Consider the following 16,971-nt stretch of genomic DNA (forward strand, 5'->3'; position numbering starts at 1 on the left):
GGATGGGGGCTATGCATTGTTTGGCAATTAATTTCTCATTCCCGCGCTCTCTTCCAGAGACCTGAGAGGGCATCTGTGGAGGTCATATGAAGCTGGGAGGAGCTGAAAGACATGCACACACGTGGCGACGCGGGGAGAAGCTCACTGTGTTTCAGCGACAGAGGAGACGCGAGCGTCATAACCGCAGGACACAAACTGGTTTGGTTTTTTTCACCTAACAAACATCCAATGCCGCTAAAAAAAAAAGAAAAAAAAGAAGAAGCTTGCACACATTGAGACAAACACACACACAATGCTTTCTCAATTTATAGTTCACACACATCCATATTTAACAAAGCTTAACAGAGGCATGTTGGATTCATTTTTCTTACTGCAAGAGCCAAAACTTGAGTCTCCAGGCAACTGACAAGGCCAAATCTGTCAAACCTACAAGTGGAAGTTAAAAAAACCAAAAAAACCAAAACGGAGGGAAGGAGAACAAGAACGAGGGGGATTTCAAGCGCACTTGCCGTTCGCCAAGTCGAGGCTTTCGAGAAAGACCGACAAACAACAGCTGCACGAGGCCGAATGTGTCGATGAAGAGCTCAGAGGCCCTCCCGTCAATGTGGCCATCGTGGAGACGACACATGAGAACTAGTTTTTTTTTTTTACATTGATATTCATCAAGAAAAAAAAAAAAACACTCACAAAAAAAAAAAAACAATAACAAAACACACTCGGATGACTTAAAGCAAAAGGAAGAACAGCTGCAATTATTATTAGGCTCTAAACACAGACAGGAAGATATCATGAAGATATGCATTTACATCTCATCCATATGGATGAGCGGATGTAGCTAATTATCAGGGGTGGTTGGCTTTTTTTTTTGCGTTAATAAATAATTAAGATGCTAAACTTTATCGTTCTTCTGAATGTTTTCCGACGACTGTCAACTCCTTGTTTTTTTTTCAGTTCCAGAAACCATTCGAACATCAAACTCTTCAGCTCTTTTTGGTTGAACCGTTTCTGCCTTTTCGAGTTTTGAATATTCAGCTTTTCAGTCGTTTTGAAGCAGATGCAGAGGAATTTGAGATTTTTGTTTTTTTGCTTTTACTTTTCTTCTTACCTCAGCTTACATCACTGGCATAGATTAAGAAAACAGAAAAAGGGAGGATTTCTGGAAAAAGGTTTTTTTTTTTTAACAACTTCCCACTCCTTTAAGAACGCGAGATGCCAATCACGTACGATGACTGGAAGAGAAGTAACAACATTATAAAGTGTAATAAAGCCATCTGACCGACAAACTATCACAAAAAAAGGGAACCGACAGATGAAAAGACACAATAAAAAAAAATCGCACATTTCGGGAAAGGGATGACAACTGATTAGAAGTCGTTATAACTTTATGGTAGCCGGTGGCAACCTTGTGCCGGGGCGCCCATGTCCCTACGAAGTCTCAGGGTCATGTGATTTGTGCCCCGAAATAATCCGGAAAAGGTCCCCATATTTGACTGTAGTTCTGTGCTGATCCTTTGAGAGAGTATCTTCGATTTTCAAGTTTGAGAAAGTAAAGTACTTCCTCGATCCTTCCTTCGCAAATTAGCCGCCTGGCCAGGGGCGCGAGGGAAGCAATGCTATTCGATCGTGCCCCAGTTCGACCTGGAGGGTCAGAAAAATGTACATAATCTTATTTGTTCTTTTGAATTCTTATTTCCAACTTGAAGACATAATCTTAGGGGGATATGGAGCAAAAAAAAAAAAAAAAAAAAGTCAAAACAACTTCTTCTCAGTGTATATTATAGATGTATTAACTTGTTTTGTATCAGCTTTTGCTTTTTAAGGAAAAAAAAAAAATCCTCGAGCGCCACAGTAAACCTATGCTTGATTTTCAGGTCGTCTGCTTTCCATATATTTCAGTTTATGTCACCAGCTTTCCTTTGCATTTCCACAGGATTTGTTTTCTCTCGTTATCGATGAGTTTAACGTCTGATGTTTGGGTTTGACCCCACATGTGTTTTTGCTTTCCATTCCTGCACGTGTCAGGGGAGATGAACTGAAGCGTTGCCTCTCACTACAAAGGTGATGCACATGATGGATGCTGGACTAAATGATTATATATATTATACTGTATATGTATATATATATATATATATATATATATATGTGTGTGTGTGTGTGTTTGTACGTAGCAAGAGCCTTGAAAGATGCTCAAAACGAACAAATTCCAAATTAAAAAGCATTATGTGCTCACAATTATATTTATAAAATTGTCCCGACGACAGCGAATGCATCTCCAGTGTTGAGATTGGCTCTGACGCGGCAACAAAGCTCACTCTGTTTCCATGCTGAAAAAATCTAAAGCTGCATTACTAACAGAGCCCCATTGTGTTGCCGCATTAACGGTTTTGCAGGGAGACTCTGTGTGTTTGAAGAAAAATCATTCAAACTATAATCCTAAAACCCTTGCACTTTTTTCCCCTCAAAGAAAATTGCCCTCTGCGAAAAGTGCACCAGGCATGTGATAAGTGCAAATAAGCATGTAGCCTACATTCCTAAGCCTTGACATCAAACAGGGCTTCATGCAGCATGTGTGTAACTGCAGCATTTACTTGAAATGACTAAGCAGGATGTTTCTGTCTCCCCCCCCCCCTTCTTTTTCCTCTCTGCTTTCAAATCAAGAGAAATGATAAGATACCGCAGAAAGTGCATCAATCAAAAGCAGTGGCAGAATGAAACCCCAAGGATGGGTCACCCTCAGATTATCTCCACCGACTCCGCCAGCCTGCATTTATCGCCTAGACACTTTTAATCAGGTTAGCATGTGTTAGGCATATCCACCTAGAGCCAAAACGGGCATCCAAAACATCAGTGGTTTCAGCACGAGGGTATGCGGGGTCTGAAGTTGGCGCCGTGCCTCAGCCAGATGGCAACATGTGGCGAAATTACAGGAATGCCGGACAACAAACTGTGCCACATCAGATGCACAAATCTTGGACCAACACAGGAATCGTAAACTGAGGCATGAAGGGAGCACGCTGTCGAGTTCGAGTATCGAATTCAGTGTTGGATTCTGTCATTTGGGGATTTGGAATACGGACAGGTGTGTGTGTTCTTGTACTTGCTACGTACTGAGGACTAGAATACGTATTGAACCAGCGGATTGAGGACATTTTTGGAAAGTGAGGACATTTCAGCCGGTCCTCACATCTTCAGAGGTCCGTTTGAAGGTCAAGACTTTTAGTTTTAGAGTCGAGGTTAGAATCAGGTTCTGCTTAGGTTGAGGGTCAAGGTTGGGGTCGGGCAGTCGGTTGAGATGGTGAGGTTTAGGGTGAGGGGCTTGGGGGATGCGTAACGTCAATGAAAGTCCTCACAAAGATATAAGTACAAGGATAAGTGTGTGCAAGTGTGTGTGAAATCCTTAAGAGGTAAAATTCACTGCGCACACAGAAATCATGTTCATTTGATCGAAATTGACCTTCAGCACTGAGACATGCATCATTCGGAGAGCTAAAAGGCATATTTACTGAGCTTGGAAAAAAAAAAAACAACCCCCAGCTTCAGAGGCACACTTTTATGCATTTTTTTCCAGTTAAGCGTGGTGTTTACTCAGACTAGATGTACATATGTGAGCCACGGTTCATCTTATACACATAAAGCGACGCTTTATATGATTTGATGGCTCTCACCAGAGCTGCACGTTGCCGCAAAGCCTCTCGTTTTTTTTTGTTTTGTTTTTGCAGGCTGAAACATAAGACGGGGGAAATGTCAAAGAAGCCTTACGATGCCATAAAACGATAACCGCTTCAGAGAGGTGGGAAAATTGTTGTTGTCAATGAATGGAAATCATTAAAAAGCTTGACTCGTCTTCACTGACTGCGAAATTCATACGGAGTGTGATCGTGTATCCATTCATTGTCCAGATCATTGGGCTCACCGTGGAGATATCGCAAAAAAAAAAAGAAGAAAAAAGAGACCGTGCGACCAGAAGATAGCGGCACGGACAGCACTGTGCATGGAAAAAGAGGCCTGGTTCAGCAAAAAATAGAGTCGGGTCTTGAGGAATTTCCTTGATTTGGACAAGTCGTGATTGCAAATAACCGGGAAGAAGTGAATGAAAACTAGTCGGTCAAGTGAGTTGAATATTTGCTACAAAGCTGATGAAAACGGGGCTGTCGTGTCCTGTTTTGCACAGAAGGCACAAACTGTTGTTTTGGTTATTTCTTGGAAATAAATTTAATTTTATTGCGAAATCCCGACTCGTGATTATGTTGGGCCCTCTGTGGGCGAGCTCTTCTTTTGACGGTCGTAACAATGAAGTCAGTCTGAAAAAACAGACATCTTTTAATTGGTGTTTCTCATCTGTCTGACTTGTTGTTTGGATCACAATTATAACCTGCTTTTCTCTAAAGTTTAACAATTCAGTTTCCTGTGCAGCAGAAGTGGTCAAACTGCAAGATCTAATCAGGGTGTTTGTACGCCTCCTTTATTTTGTACCTCTGCAAGATAACGCTGGACACACACACACACCGTGTGAAGTCAAAGTCCCAATGTGTAGCCGTGCCATTTTTCTTCCTTTTTACCGTTTTCAATAGTAAAACGGAAGAAAAGCAGATGCAAAAAAACAATGCGATTTAGGTTTTTGTTCTAAATAAAGAGACAAGTGGATTGTTAAGTGACTAAAAATGATCCCTAATCCACCAACAATGTGATGCAGGATCTACACAGACTAAATTCTATTTTCTCTGGCTGAGTCTGCAGGAGTCTTGTGTTGCGGGGATAAATAAGAGTGCTGACGACATGATGTCATCCAGGTCACGGTATATCCAGAAGGACCAAGTCATGAACTTTAAATTCTAAACTTCTTCGAGATCATTTTCCAGTGGTACGACTGAGAGTTAGCAGGAAGCTAACTGCAGGAACATTTTACGATTATCCACGGATGGGTTCGTCGAAGCCTTGGCTGGCTTGTTGACCCGTGACTCTGAACAAGCTCAGCATTTTAGACGATGGACGGATGGACAGATGGATAGATGAATGAATGGATGGCTTGTTCCGCAGGGAGATGCTTTCAGGAACAAATGGTTCCGATGATAATTTGAACTGGTTTCGATGGCCCAATAACATCCTCTCTGAGGTTGACCGCCGGGTCAGGAGCAATTTTACTATTTTGACAGTCACTTCATATAACGTCTGCACTCAAAGCTGCTGCTGCTGCTGCTGGCCTGTAAGCCTCTGAGTCTTGCCAACAATTCGATGTTGAGCTGCATCACACAATGATGGAGGATGTGAGAGAACCGGCGGTGGATGTGGAGAACTGGGTCATGGATAGTTTGGAGGATTGAGTCTCTGCAAGTGTCGAAAGAAAAACATCCCCTAGAGAGAGCGTTGTGACATTTGGATCCGGGTTTGTACAATTTGTATTTCTCGGGATGACGGCTTCTTTGTTTGGTTCATAATGAGTCAGACGAAACTGAATGTCTCTACCTTTCCCTGCACCCCTTGAAGCGGCAGAGCGTCACAGGCTAAGGTGGAGGGTAGGATTTTGACAAACACTTGACGAGGTTGAGCAAGGACAGAGAGTTCAGGCCAAACTTCAGAGACATCATCGCATGCATGTCAGCTTTTTTAAACAGTGAACACGCACAAAAAGCCTTTTAAGGTGTCAAACTGCCTTGACATCCCGACCAGTAACTGGTTTCAATTTTGGAGGGGGATCCCACGCCTGTCAATTCTCGCTGGCTGTGCACTTGGGCCTTCAACGGCAACAAGACAAAAGAGATGGCGAAGGGTTTGGTGCCTGTAAAAACACCTGTTTGGCGGTATCTCTGATTTAGGTCTGATGAGTCCTGAAAGGGAACTTGACGATGCTAAAAACTTTGCACCTGTTGGTGGTAGCCACCAAAAATAGCACCTTTAACTCGTGCACTCATTACTCACATACACACCGCGGTCAAAGTTGTAAAGCTGCACAACACATATACCTGTGCGCGAACACGAGCCGGTGGCGGAGCTTCTATGTCACTTTAATGAGCGGGGTAATTTTTTTTTTGGCACGTTTGCTTTTGTGTGACATATCCGCAGTTTGCTCAACATTTGCTGGACTAAATGGTAACCCGTGTACACTCGTGTACTTGAAACAACGCTGGCTGACGTGGAGCAGATCATTTCAGAGTTGGAGCTCACACAGTGCTGACGAGTTACTGAAATACCTGGAAAACTGGAAAAAAAAAAAAAAAAAGCTCAGACAAGAGGAGATGGTGTGGGAATGTGATTGTAGGAATGTCAGGCTCCAGCACAGAGTAATGGTTCCTGACGTTTTTTTAGAGTTTCGTATCCCCACCCCCCCCCCCCAAAAAAATTCAACCTCAAAAGATGGCGCTCGTGGCTCAGTTAGCTCAGGTAACATCAATCGCCCCGGCTCTGTCAGATACGGCATTGCTACTCCCATGGGTGTAGGGCGTGAAAGTTTCAATGATCTAAAACATATTTGAGCCGGTTAGGCATGTAAGGCACGAAAGGACCTTGTCTTTTCTGACCCAGAAGTTACAGAAATATGTGTATGTGTATGTGTGTGTAAGTGTGTGTGTGTGTGTGTGTGTGTGGAGTGCTTCGTGTATTTAAACAGCAACACAAGCACTTCACAAACAGAACGTTTTCCTTTTTCATGTCTTTAAATGAGGACCGCCGAGTTATTTCTTTCGCGTGTCCTTGAATATTTCTGACCAAATCCCAACCATGAAAAAAAAAATAATCGGAGAGATTTTATATCAGCCTGTTAATTTGCATCTCCACTTCTTAAATCAGTGGACTGAATTATCAGTAGATACTGTTGAGCACAGATCATCTGTCCTTGAGGACAGCCGGCTTGCGAAAACATATCGGCCTTTTTGTTGAAGAGACTGCAATGGCTACACCGGCTTCACATCATTAAAAGTTGTCTTTTGATGGGGAACATAAAATGTTACTATCCACACAGAGAGGAAAACAAGTCAAATTTCTACCCAGGGCTGAGTGAATGTAAAGAGATCAAAAAGCTTAATCATTTATGTGTAATTAGACATACTGGGGTCGTTTCTATTCCAGATGCTGCCAGATATCATCCATCGTCTCGTCACTGCACCTCTAGTCTGGGCTGTGTGTGGACACCGTACACCGCTGGTGTGACACACGCACACGGAGCTGGAAATTAGTTTTTGTTACAGCTATAAGACACCTTTCCAGAAAATCATGTTTGCAGCACTGAAAAGCACTAGACTGGGTTCTGACACCTGCTGGTTTCATTAAATTTGTCTTTTGAGAAAGCTCTATACCACCGTAGGGTGGAACCTTCCAGCTACAGGCAGGGTTAAAAATTTTGGTTTCACTTGTGTTTCCTGGTTGAAGAACCAATCACCTGGTCCCCAACCTGGTCTTGGGGTTAAATCCAACAAGAAACACCCAGTAATCAAATCAGGAAGACGGCTGAAAATGTCCGCTGGGAGCAAAGTTTCCTTGAATTGACCCATTAATTTTCACGCATAACACAGGTGAAAATGACCCAAAGTCTTGTTTAAAACCCCCGCTTTTGTCACCAAGAAACAAATCCAGTTAAGTTAGCAAAAACATGGCGAAAACCAGACGTCCATTTCCTCTTCCATGTGAAATTACTTCGGAAAATGATCCGCGTGCAAAAAAAGTCCGGTGGGATTCACTGGCTCGAAATGACGAAAAACAAAAAATGCGTTTTGACATCACACGGAAAGAAATTGGTGCGCGATGTTTACACCTTCTTATGAAACCAGCAGGGCGCTCTCCCAATCACCTTTACTTTCACCGGAGTCACTGACCTGAATTACTTCAACCATTATTTCCAGATTCTCTGCGCCTAGTTCAGGAGAGCGGCATCTCAGTTGACATGTTTGACAGTCATGCTTCTTATACAGTACATTGTAGAGAAATCTCCTCGAAAGGGGCGCCTTGTTCAACAGTTGTTTGAAAAATGTGCAGCGAACAACTGCTTTAACCGAAATAGGGTGAGTCAGTATCACAACGCTGTGTATTGTCAAAAAGAGATGATCAAACAAAATAGCTTACTTCTCAGGTCTATAATCGATGGTTCTTTCATACCTTATCTGTCAATTCCTCTGGCACTTACTGCACCATTTTCTGCACAACAGCAAGCCAAATGCTAAGCTCTTGCCTTAGCGCGCATATAATTTTGTGTGTATCTGAGTACACACAAAAGGTAGGAAATGGTTGGTAATGATGCAATACACAAGGCACACGATTTCACAGAACAGATTGGAGCTGTGATTGTAGATGAGTGTAATCAAAAGTAAACCCTGTTAGCGTGGCCGTGGAATGAATGAGAGTATTATGGGGTGTGCTGAAGCGGGTCTCAGCAGGTAGACAAAGCCAAGACGCGGAGGAAAACATTGGGACTTCACAGGGAAACGACTTGCAAGATTTCTGACTGGCTGTTGATGAGATTAGATTTGAGTGTCAAAACGGGGTGTTTTTTGGGTTTTGTTTTTCATCAGTTGTTCCTCACAAGCTTTGATTTGAAAAGAAAAACAAGGCGTGGCGAATATTAGACTTTTCAAAAGTGTTTTTAAAAAGGTGAGCAGTCACTTTTGCTCGTTTGCAGAAATAACTGCTGGCGTGGAGCAAGTAAGAGAGGTTAACTTGTGGCTAAATCAATCATTGTGTATGTTGAATTTGACGGTTTAGGTAATATGTGTAGCATCTCTTCTCAATGAGTCCTCATAAAGCATGTGTAAGAATGGCACATATATATATATATATATATATATACACACACACGTGTGTGTGTGTGTGTGTGTGTGTTCAGTAAAAATTAATAAAAAGATAAACTTATATTCGATTTTGTTGATTGGAAAAGTTTAATTGTTGGATGTGACCTATAAGTGTGGGAAAAAAAGATTGATACTGAAATATATTGCGTACAATGTCGGTAGCCAGGGGCCAACAGCTGCCTCTGTAAATCGATTCACCCCAACTTGTGTATTGCAGACGCACCAAACAAAGAAAACGCAGTAAATTAATCCACAATTCCTGCTTCATTTGGGGTATTTCATTTTCAAATATCACCCAAAGTCTCCTCCTGGACTGAAAAGCATATTTTCAGAACGGGCCTCAAGATTCTATCCACATCTGCGTAAGGTACACACCTGCATACAATGAAATAACAGTTGTTCTAGCCTGTCTCGTTGTTTCTAAGCCTCCGTAGTACCAAAATGTAAGGTGGAACAAATGCATGCGGGTCATTTTACTACTCCTGGAGTCTTTACGATGAAGTGAACACGTTGATACTTGTGAGCTGAGCACACACAAGAGTAAACAGCTGTGCTCATAGAGCCCTGTGACTTTGAAGGGCCAATCTGTTTACACTCGCTCCTGCCCAACAGTCACAAAACGTTGTCCTCAAAGAAGCTACCAGACAGCTATTGAAGACGTCTCCTGCACTCTTGGAAAGAGAGGATGCGAGAATGTCTGCGACTTGACTGCTAAATGCAATGAATTCTTGTCAACACGATGGTAAACCGTGCATTCGTAGCCCCTTTCCGTACAGCTTAAACATGTTCGCACAACACGAGAGAATTACTTACCGAGCCTGTTGTCCAATACGCCAAAGTCCAGCGAGTACTTGACAACGTGATAATTGTTCCAAACATACAGTAGATTGTCTCTGGGATTGTAATCCACAGCAGCAATGTACTGATAGGAGTTAGGGAAGGGGATGTCCAGGAAGCCATCTTTACTCAGCTCAGTGTTATAGATGTAGTCTATCTTGTTTCCTGTCGCTTCATTATCATCATCCTCATACACGGACTTCACCACGTAAAGGATCCCGCAGATCATGAAGGCGTTGGACGCCGAGCGCTTGTCGTACGCCGTGTCCCAAGTCCCCTCAACACGTAAAGTGTAGGGATTGAGCTGGCTGATCACAATCCTGCCGTTGTTCTGCTCAGTGGCATAAATGACCCACAAGCCGTTCTCATCGACAGCCAAGTCAATGTCAGATTTCCCTCCCCAGCGGTACGGTGATGTGTCATGGTAGTTGGCGTTGGCAATAATGGCCTCTCCGCTCTTGATACGAGTCCGTAGGTCAAACTTGACAATGTTGCGTGTTCGCTCCTTGTTGAAGAAGAGCGCCCCATCGTAGACCACAAAGCCGGTGCCGTCCACACGATGCGGGAGTTTGTAGGTTGTCGTTGGCCTTCCAGCGATGAAGTCTTCTTTGGAGGAGTATTCAGTCAACGTGTCAGTGCGGTAGGGTGTCCAGGGCATGTAGTAGATCTTATCAGATGCTTGGAGGGGGTCTTTGCACCAGGCTCCCGACTGGTGGTCCGATTCAAAAAGATGTTCGCTCTGGTACACCCTGCGCAGAAGCCCTGGGCACAGGAATACTGAGGAGCCAAAATAGGAGAAAAACAAGTACAGAGTTACATTGGCAGGTATCATTTATCAATAAATAATACAGCAGCTGGATGCAACAACACTGAATTGAAATGTGCAGCTTATTTTTTTGTACTGTGAAGGACAAGGATGTGGAAGCAGACATTTTAATCGTTTGGGATGAGGATCAAATATAGATTGAAATTGCAGACAAGATGACTCGGTATCATACAAAAAAAAAAAAATATATATATTTATATAATTAGTACTGCAACTCATTGGATTACTCCAATGAGTTCTGGATTCTACAAAGCATGAAGATTATAATTGAACAAGAACTAGCCAATGCACCAACAAAGCCACCATGTCTTGAGTCCTACTTTGCTTTCAATTGTTTATTTCAGTGTCTAATTTTTATACAGTGTCTCTCTAATTCTGTTAAGAGTCAATCCCTGAAGGCAATTAGCTCCCAATGTCACTGAATGAACACTCGATTAGTGATTGTACGGAGGGTTGAATGGATTAAGGAAATGATCTCTCCTGACTTAATGTAGGGCAGAAACAAGTAAGAGGATATTGTTTAAATGTACCACGAGCTGATTCACCCACATACAGTTACATCATGTTTAGGTTTCCCTTTACTATACACCCTCCTGGTTGTACTTGTAGTGCATTCAGACAGCTGGGAAATAGAACACGAGTGGTGATGGGTCAAATTTCTTGAAAGTGTTTAGCCATCGCTGACCCTTGGCAAAGTTGTTTTCGTGACTGGCCGAAGAAATAGCTAGCTAGATGGCTAACGTTACGTTAGCTCCGCGAAAACTGGCAACATGGGAAGACAAATTCGGAAAGGACAATTTTGAAGCATTGGTATTCATCAAGATCACCTGTGCTATATACATCAAAAGGAATTCTTATTAATTCAGGCCAATTAAAATTTCATTTTACAGCATAACCGATGCCATTTCGAGTGACATCAAAACTCCTTGTCTGTGCTCCAGAAAAAAAAAAAAAAACACATTTGTAGAGTCTGCCAAGTTTGCTCTCCCACCTCGGAGGTCGGAATTTTCCCTCCTTCCAGTTACTCGTGAACACATTATTAATTGACTGACTGAAAACATTGCTGTAAGTACTGGTGACACATTTGCTGTAACATCCATCCATCAAGCCATTTTCTATACATCGTCGATATTTTGATTTTCCGTTCTTTTCTGTCATATCATAGGGATGACATTTTTAGTCTGTGGCATCATTGACAACAGCACACACACTAAACTGATTACATGTGAATTGGTTTCTACTCAAATCTGATAAGCTGGACTGCGGCGGTGCAGCTGGAGCAGGTCAATAGCTGCCATCCTTTGCTAAAGCTAATTTCAGTTCATTATAGATTATCTCAGACAGAAGCAATTATAATCGTCCGTCTTTCCAAAAGGATATGATCTAAATGCGGGACATCCAGCAAAACATTTAACTTTAACTATTTCTCCTTTTTTTTTTTTTTTACATCTGAGACTTTAATCTAAAAAAAAAAGAAAAAAGAAAAAAGGAAGTCTGACGGAAAGGAACAATAAATTATTTAGACAGTCAAGCTTTTCCTGTTTCCACAGATTTAGGCCCAGAGTACAACACAAATAGAGCCTGACACCGTGATGACAGGTTCTCGCTGCAGATCCGTCGAGAGCTAAAAGCTGTGCACTCTGTGGAGGGAAGAGATGGAGACAGCAAAAACAGAGCCTTTTCCCCTTGTAATCTCTTAAGATTAAACATGTTGTCTGCCTGCAGGTAAAAAAAAAAAAAGAAAAAAAAAAAGTGCGCTACGTTGACACTGCGCCTCGGCACACATCTTGGATGTTGCTGTGCTAAATGCTACGAGGGCTGATTCTACAGTTGAAAACCAGGAGATGCGCCGAGGTCGGGGTAAATAAGCTTTGAACTGACAGCATTTGAGGAGGTTGTAAAATACGGCTTGGAAGCACAATGACAGAAGAGTGAATGAATTCTATTCGAGGAGTGATACAAAGCAATCATGGCTTTCATGGGGATTTCACCAAAAAAAAAAAAAAAAAAGAAGAAGAAAAAACACACACACACACACACTCCTGCTTCATTGCTCATTCTCTCTGCCTCAGATTTCACTGATGGTGCAATTAATAAATGACAATAACGGAACTTAAAATTTACTTTCATAGCTATTGAAACAGAACTTGTTTCGTGATTCCATCATCATCATCCAGCTTTATAGTTAACGCCTGACAAATGGCTGTTTCCACAACAAACACAATGCTCCAGGGGTTCTGTAGCTTCACGCAGTGCTGATAAGGTAAGAATGCAAGTGCTATGATCTGTCTCCAGTATTGATGATTGAGTCCCTGAAGGTTATGGCCATCATCATGTTAGAGCTATAATCAAAAATGCTGACAGCTTATTGGACAAGCTATTGATCAGCCTGTATAGCCCTCTACTTTAATATTATGCAGCTGATAAGGCAGAGCTTGTGGAAGGGTTGTAGGGAATTAAACATCCTTTGGTATTTTGGATTTCACTGAAAGAGCAGGCTACTTTGATAATTATCGTGTGATATAAAAAAAAATAAAATAAATTGAGATGTTATTGATGAACAAGGAATGAAGGCTGGAGTCAGAATTAAAAAAAAAAACAACCTGGAAATATCAATTTTTTTTCTACAATTGGTGCATTCACTCAAATATAGGTTCCTTGAACAATTTAATCTTCCCCATGAATGCCATTTTTAAACCATATTAATAAACCGCACAACCTGTAAAAAGTCACAAAACAGTACAGCAACCCCTCACCGGCAAATGCAAGCATGTACCCGAAAATGAAAATGCAGGTGGAAAAGGAAAATTGTTGGCATTTAGTTACCTTTTTGTTCCACTTCTATATTTAGGCATGAAGGAGAGAAGAAGAAAACAGAATAAAGAACATATTAATGATAAGATAAATGAGAAAAGTTTTTATTTTACACCCTAAAAGTCCAAGAAGAGCATTGCATGGGGTTAGTAGAACACAATCACAAAAACATAGGAATAACAATAATAATAGGAAGGATAAAAAAAAGCACTGTTTCACACATGAGTCTGCGGGGGAAAAGACAGATTTATCAGTTATTAAACACATTTTTTTCACAAGAAGTCCGTGATGGCTGGGTGACAGTATGAGATGGGTGTTTTGTTGTTGTTGTTTTTATTTCGACAACATTAAAACGGATGACTTTGTCATAAAGAGTGTGAGTTGAGCGAAAAAGCTTCAATGGTAATTTCAAAAATGTGCCATGCAGCTGTTAATACAAGACTGTAATGGATAATGATGGTGATATTAAAATATGGAGCTTTTACATGCAGGAAAACACGCTCTAAACAAAACGTCGACGTATTTTTTTTTTTTTTGAAAGTCAACAGATGTACAATTACACATCCAACAGTCGGATTGTTTTGTAGTCTTGTTTCTGGCCACCTGGAAAGAAGTTTTTTTTTTTTTTCCCATTCTGTTATGATCTACAACAGTGCCTAAGGGTAACACTGGGCTAAATACTCCCGTATGCTCACCAGCTATCTGCCAATTTGTATTGGGAAAGGTAGCAGTGGTAGAGGCATAAGAATGTAAAATGTTTTGGCCTGTTACTATTAAAAAAAAAAGAAAAAAAAGCTGAGACAAACTTCTGATATAAACTGGGGACAAAAATGGTTCGGTCTCTTTGTGAGTTGTGATGTTCGGAAAACAGGCCAATAGCTCATGAAGACTAAAGAAGAAGAAAATCTTCTCGCAACTCTTTGCGATGACTTAACAAATGTAAGCTAGCTGGTCAATTTAGGCTTTGTGGCTTTTCCCGAACTGAACAGATTCGCGAAAACCTGCTTTGCTAGCTTAATCCTGTTGACGTGAAGATATCGACTGAAAAATTAGACTTGGCCCTCTGAGGTTCACATGTATTTTCAACTGAGTGGCAAGCTAACAAATTAAAGGGAAAATGGCTCAGTGTTGTTGTTGTTGGGATGTTGGGGAACAATACAGTGGAGAATGGTTCAGGGTTTATGGGGTTGACCTACTAAAGACGTTTTATGGTGGAAGCACAAACCTTATCGGATCCCACGGTCCTCATGCGGACCAAAGACCAACCCTGTAGCTGCAGAACATGTTTACTGTGGTCTTGGTTCGTGTGAAGTTTCCGGCGTAAACTGAGGTTGGGTTTCAGTTTCGGAATGACTTGATTGGGATTAGGATGTGACTTGATTACAGTCGGAGTTTCATCCGACAGATTCTGTCAGATTTTCCCCCACGAATGAGTTCACAAATACATACGAAAATGAGATGACGCAAAAGTCAGATCGCAGAGGATGAAAATCACCAAATCAAGCCGCGCAAAAGTTGAACGAACAACAAAAAAAACGACAACTGAAAGTACCTGACAGTGAGTTCCAACCAATGGCAGAGTAATATCTTCAGGGGTGAGGCATTTGAGCATTGCTAGGTGTGGTGACACCCCTGATTTGAACCCTTTATCCTGCATGAGAGTGACTATCGTTTGTATCATAAATATAAAACAGCATTCCATGTATATTGTGTACCTGTCTATATTCATTACTGGCAAGACAGATGTGTTAGTTCATGTATGAAATATTCTTAAGCTGTTTAGATTCCACAGCTCAACAAATAGACCCTGTCGAGGCTTTTACTGGATCGTTCTGTCAGTCATGGTATTTTGCTGCTATCTCCCATTTGTAGTAGGGGTAACCATCCTCCTGTCTCTTCCCCTCCAGTAATCCTGGTTCTAATAAGAGAGGATTAACCTCTGTTACCAGGGCTTACAAGAGTCCGCTCCTCTAAATGGAGAGTGCAACAGAGTGAGGCATGGAGGTCAGTGGGTAAAAGTGGGCGGGGGGTAAAGTTTGAAAGATGGGAAAGTTATTAGAGGGGAACAATATTAACGTAAGGCAGTGAAAAGGCAGGGAAAGCCTCAAAAAGAAGGGAGAGAGAGAGAGAGAGAGAGAGAGAGCTTTCAACAAGTCGTCATGTCAGATCATAAAATTGTACAGTGGCACCTCATCAACAACCGCAAACACTCGAGCTGTCGTTGCAACATAATAAGTCTGTGGCGAGCCTGAGCAACAATAGCTCAGGGCTACATCTGAATCACCATTAGAGGCAGGCAAATCAAATTTGCCAATAACTCAGAACTGCATGCGGACACCATGGATCACATCAAAGTAAACAGCCAAACACCCCTCGATCGAAGCAGCAGCCACACAACAGTGACCACGGGGAAGGCTGCCATTTCTGACTGAGTGATCGCTAACAGTGGGAAGGGGAGAGGAGGGTAATGATCTATAGAAAAAGGCATTAGTAGTCGGGATGTGAGAAGTGGTATATGATGCGATTGCCAGGGGAGATGGTGTGAGGAAGGGAGTAAAGGATGTGGATGAGATCCCTGACAAGGAAACACACCGCTCCCGGGGAGTCTGTACAGTACGCGGACCGTTGGCTTGACCAGAAGACGTACTGGACCCAGCAAGGTCACTCTTTAGATTTGTTCTCTGTCAGTCATATTTCACTAAAGCAGAGATACACCTGCAATACTACCCTGGATGCCCGTGTTGACTGCATCACACTAGAGAGAGACTGAGAACTGATTCATTTGAAAAACTTCTTTACTTCACCCCGCCACACCCATTGTGACTTTAATACGATTTTGGGTCCCGGCTGTCATTGAGCCACTAAAAAGCACTTAGCTCTCTCATCCCATCCTTTTCTTTTTCTTTTCTTCTTGTCGTTTTCTCTCTAATGCCTTAAAAAAGTGATCACAAAATAAAAAAAGGGCCCTTTTCAGAGGGATTCTTACCTCTATGAAAGGCTCTCACCCTCTGCCATCACATGAAGTGGGCCCTTGAAGAACGCATTCACGGACTCCACATGATTAAAATGATTTGTATTTCCATTCCAAAAACACTCGTACTTTTGTTTAAGGACACAGTATTTGGTTAGTTTTGCTGTTAAGGTTGTACCCCAACATTGAGCTGATGGAAATTTTTTTTTTTTTTTGAACCACCAGTGTCCTCATTTCGAGACGATTTCCAGGTAAACAGGAAAGTAATCTGGCGATCCTGCACTGAGTTGTCTCATGGTGATTTTTAATGGTTATCGCACCGCACTCCAACATAAAATGCCTCCGTGAAATCAAATTTTGAACACACCGAACAAAGTAATGCGGTAAATATTTGAGTAAAAGATGATGAGCGTCGACCGAGTGGCCAGCGAGAAGTCGAGACGGCAACGGAGAAACGTCACGGGTCTCGGGGATGTACTCTGAGGTTCTCCACATTCAAAACATCGGTGTGCCCGTCTCCATTTTGACCTTTCTGTGTGCGCATTTTATGTGAAATCTTAAAGTGTTTGAGTGCAGCACAATTCAACACGAAAAAGACGTTAACTACTTTAAGGGGAGCTTAAACGCGGCAATCATCTCTGAATGTACTGTCATTAAAGGAAGCCGAGAGGAGAAACGCCGCTCAGGCCGTACGAAAAGACCAAAATTGCACAACACAGCATCGCTAAACTTTTGTGCATTGAACGAAT

At 42.0% G+C, this 16,971-nt stretch overlaps 1 protein-coding gene across 4 annotated transcripts in view; it reads right to left on the minus strand.

Moving 5' to 3' along the window:
- Positions 1 to 16,971, minus strand: part of LOC147238631 (adhesion G protein-coupled receptor L3) — a 332,737-nt gene that overhangs the window by 104,611 nt on the left and 211,155 nt on the right. For 3 of the 4 annotated variants that reach the window (XM_086197912.1, XM_086197911.1, XM_086197910.1), the window contains 2 exons: positions 13,263 to 13,278; positions 9,588 to 10,396 (listed from right to left, as the gene is read on the minus strand). In XM_086197912.1, the coding sequence (XP_086054038.1) occupies positions 9,588 to 10,396; positions 13,263 to 13,278 (825 nt within the window). The remainder of the gene's footprint in view (positions 1 to 9,587; positions 10,397 to 13,262; positions 13,279 to 16,971) is intronic. The other variant, XM_086197913.1, reaches the window with a different exon arrangement.

This window comes from Aulostomus chinensis, chromosome 24 (genome assembly GCF_037954235.1).
Source record: "Aulostomus chinensis isolate RoL2024-O1b breed Wild chromosome 24, RoL_Achi_v1.0, whole genome shotgun sequence".
Lineage (NCBI taxonomy): Eukaryota > Metazoa > Chordata > Actinopteri > Syngnathiformes > Aulostomidae > Aulostomus > Aulostomus chinensis.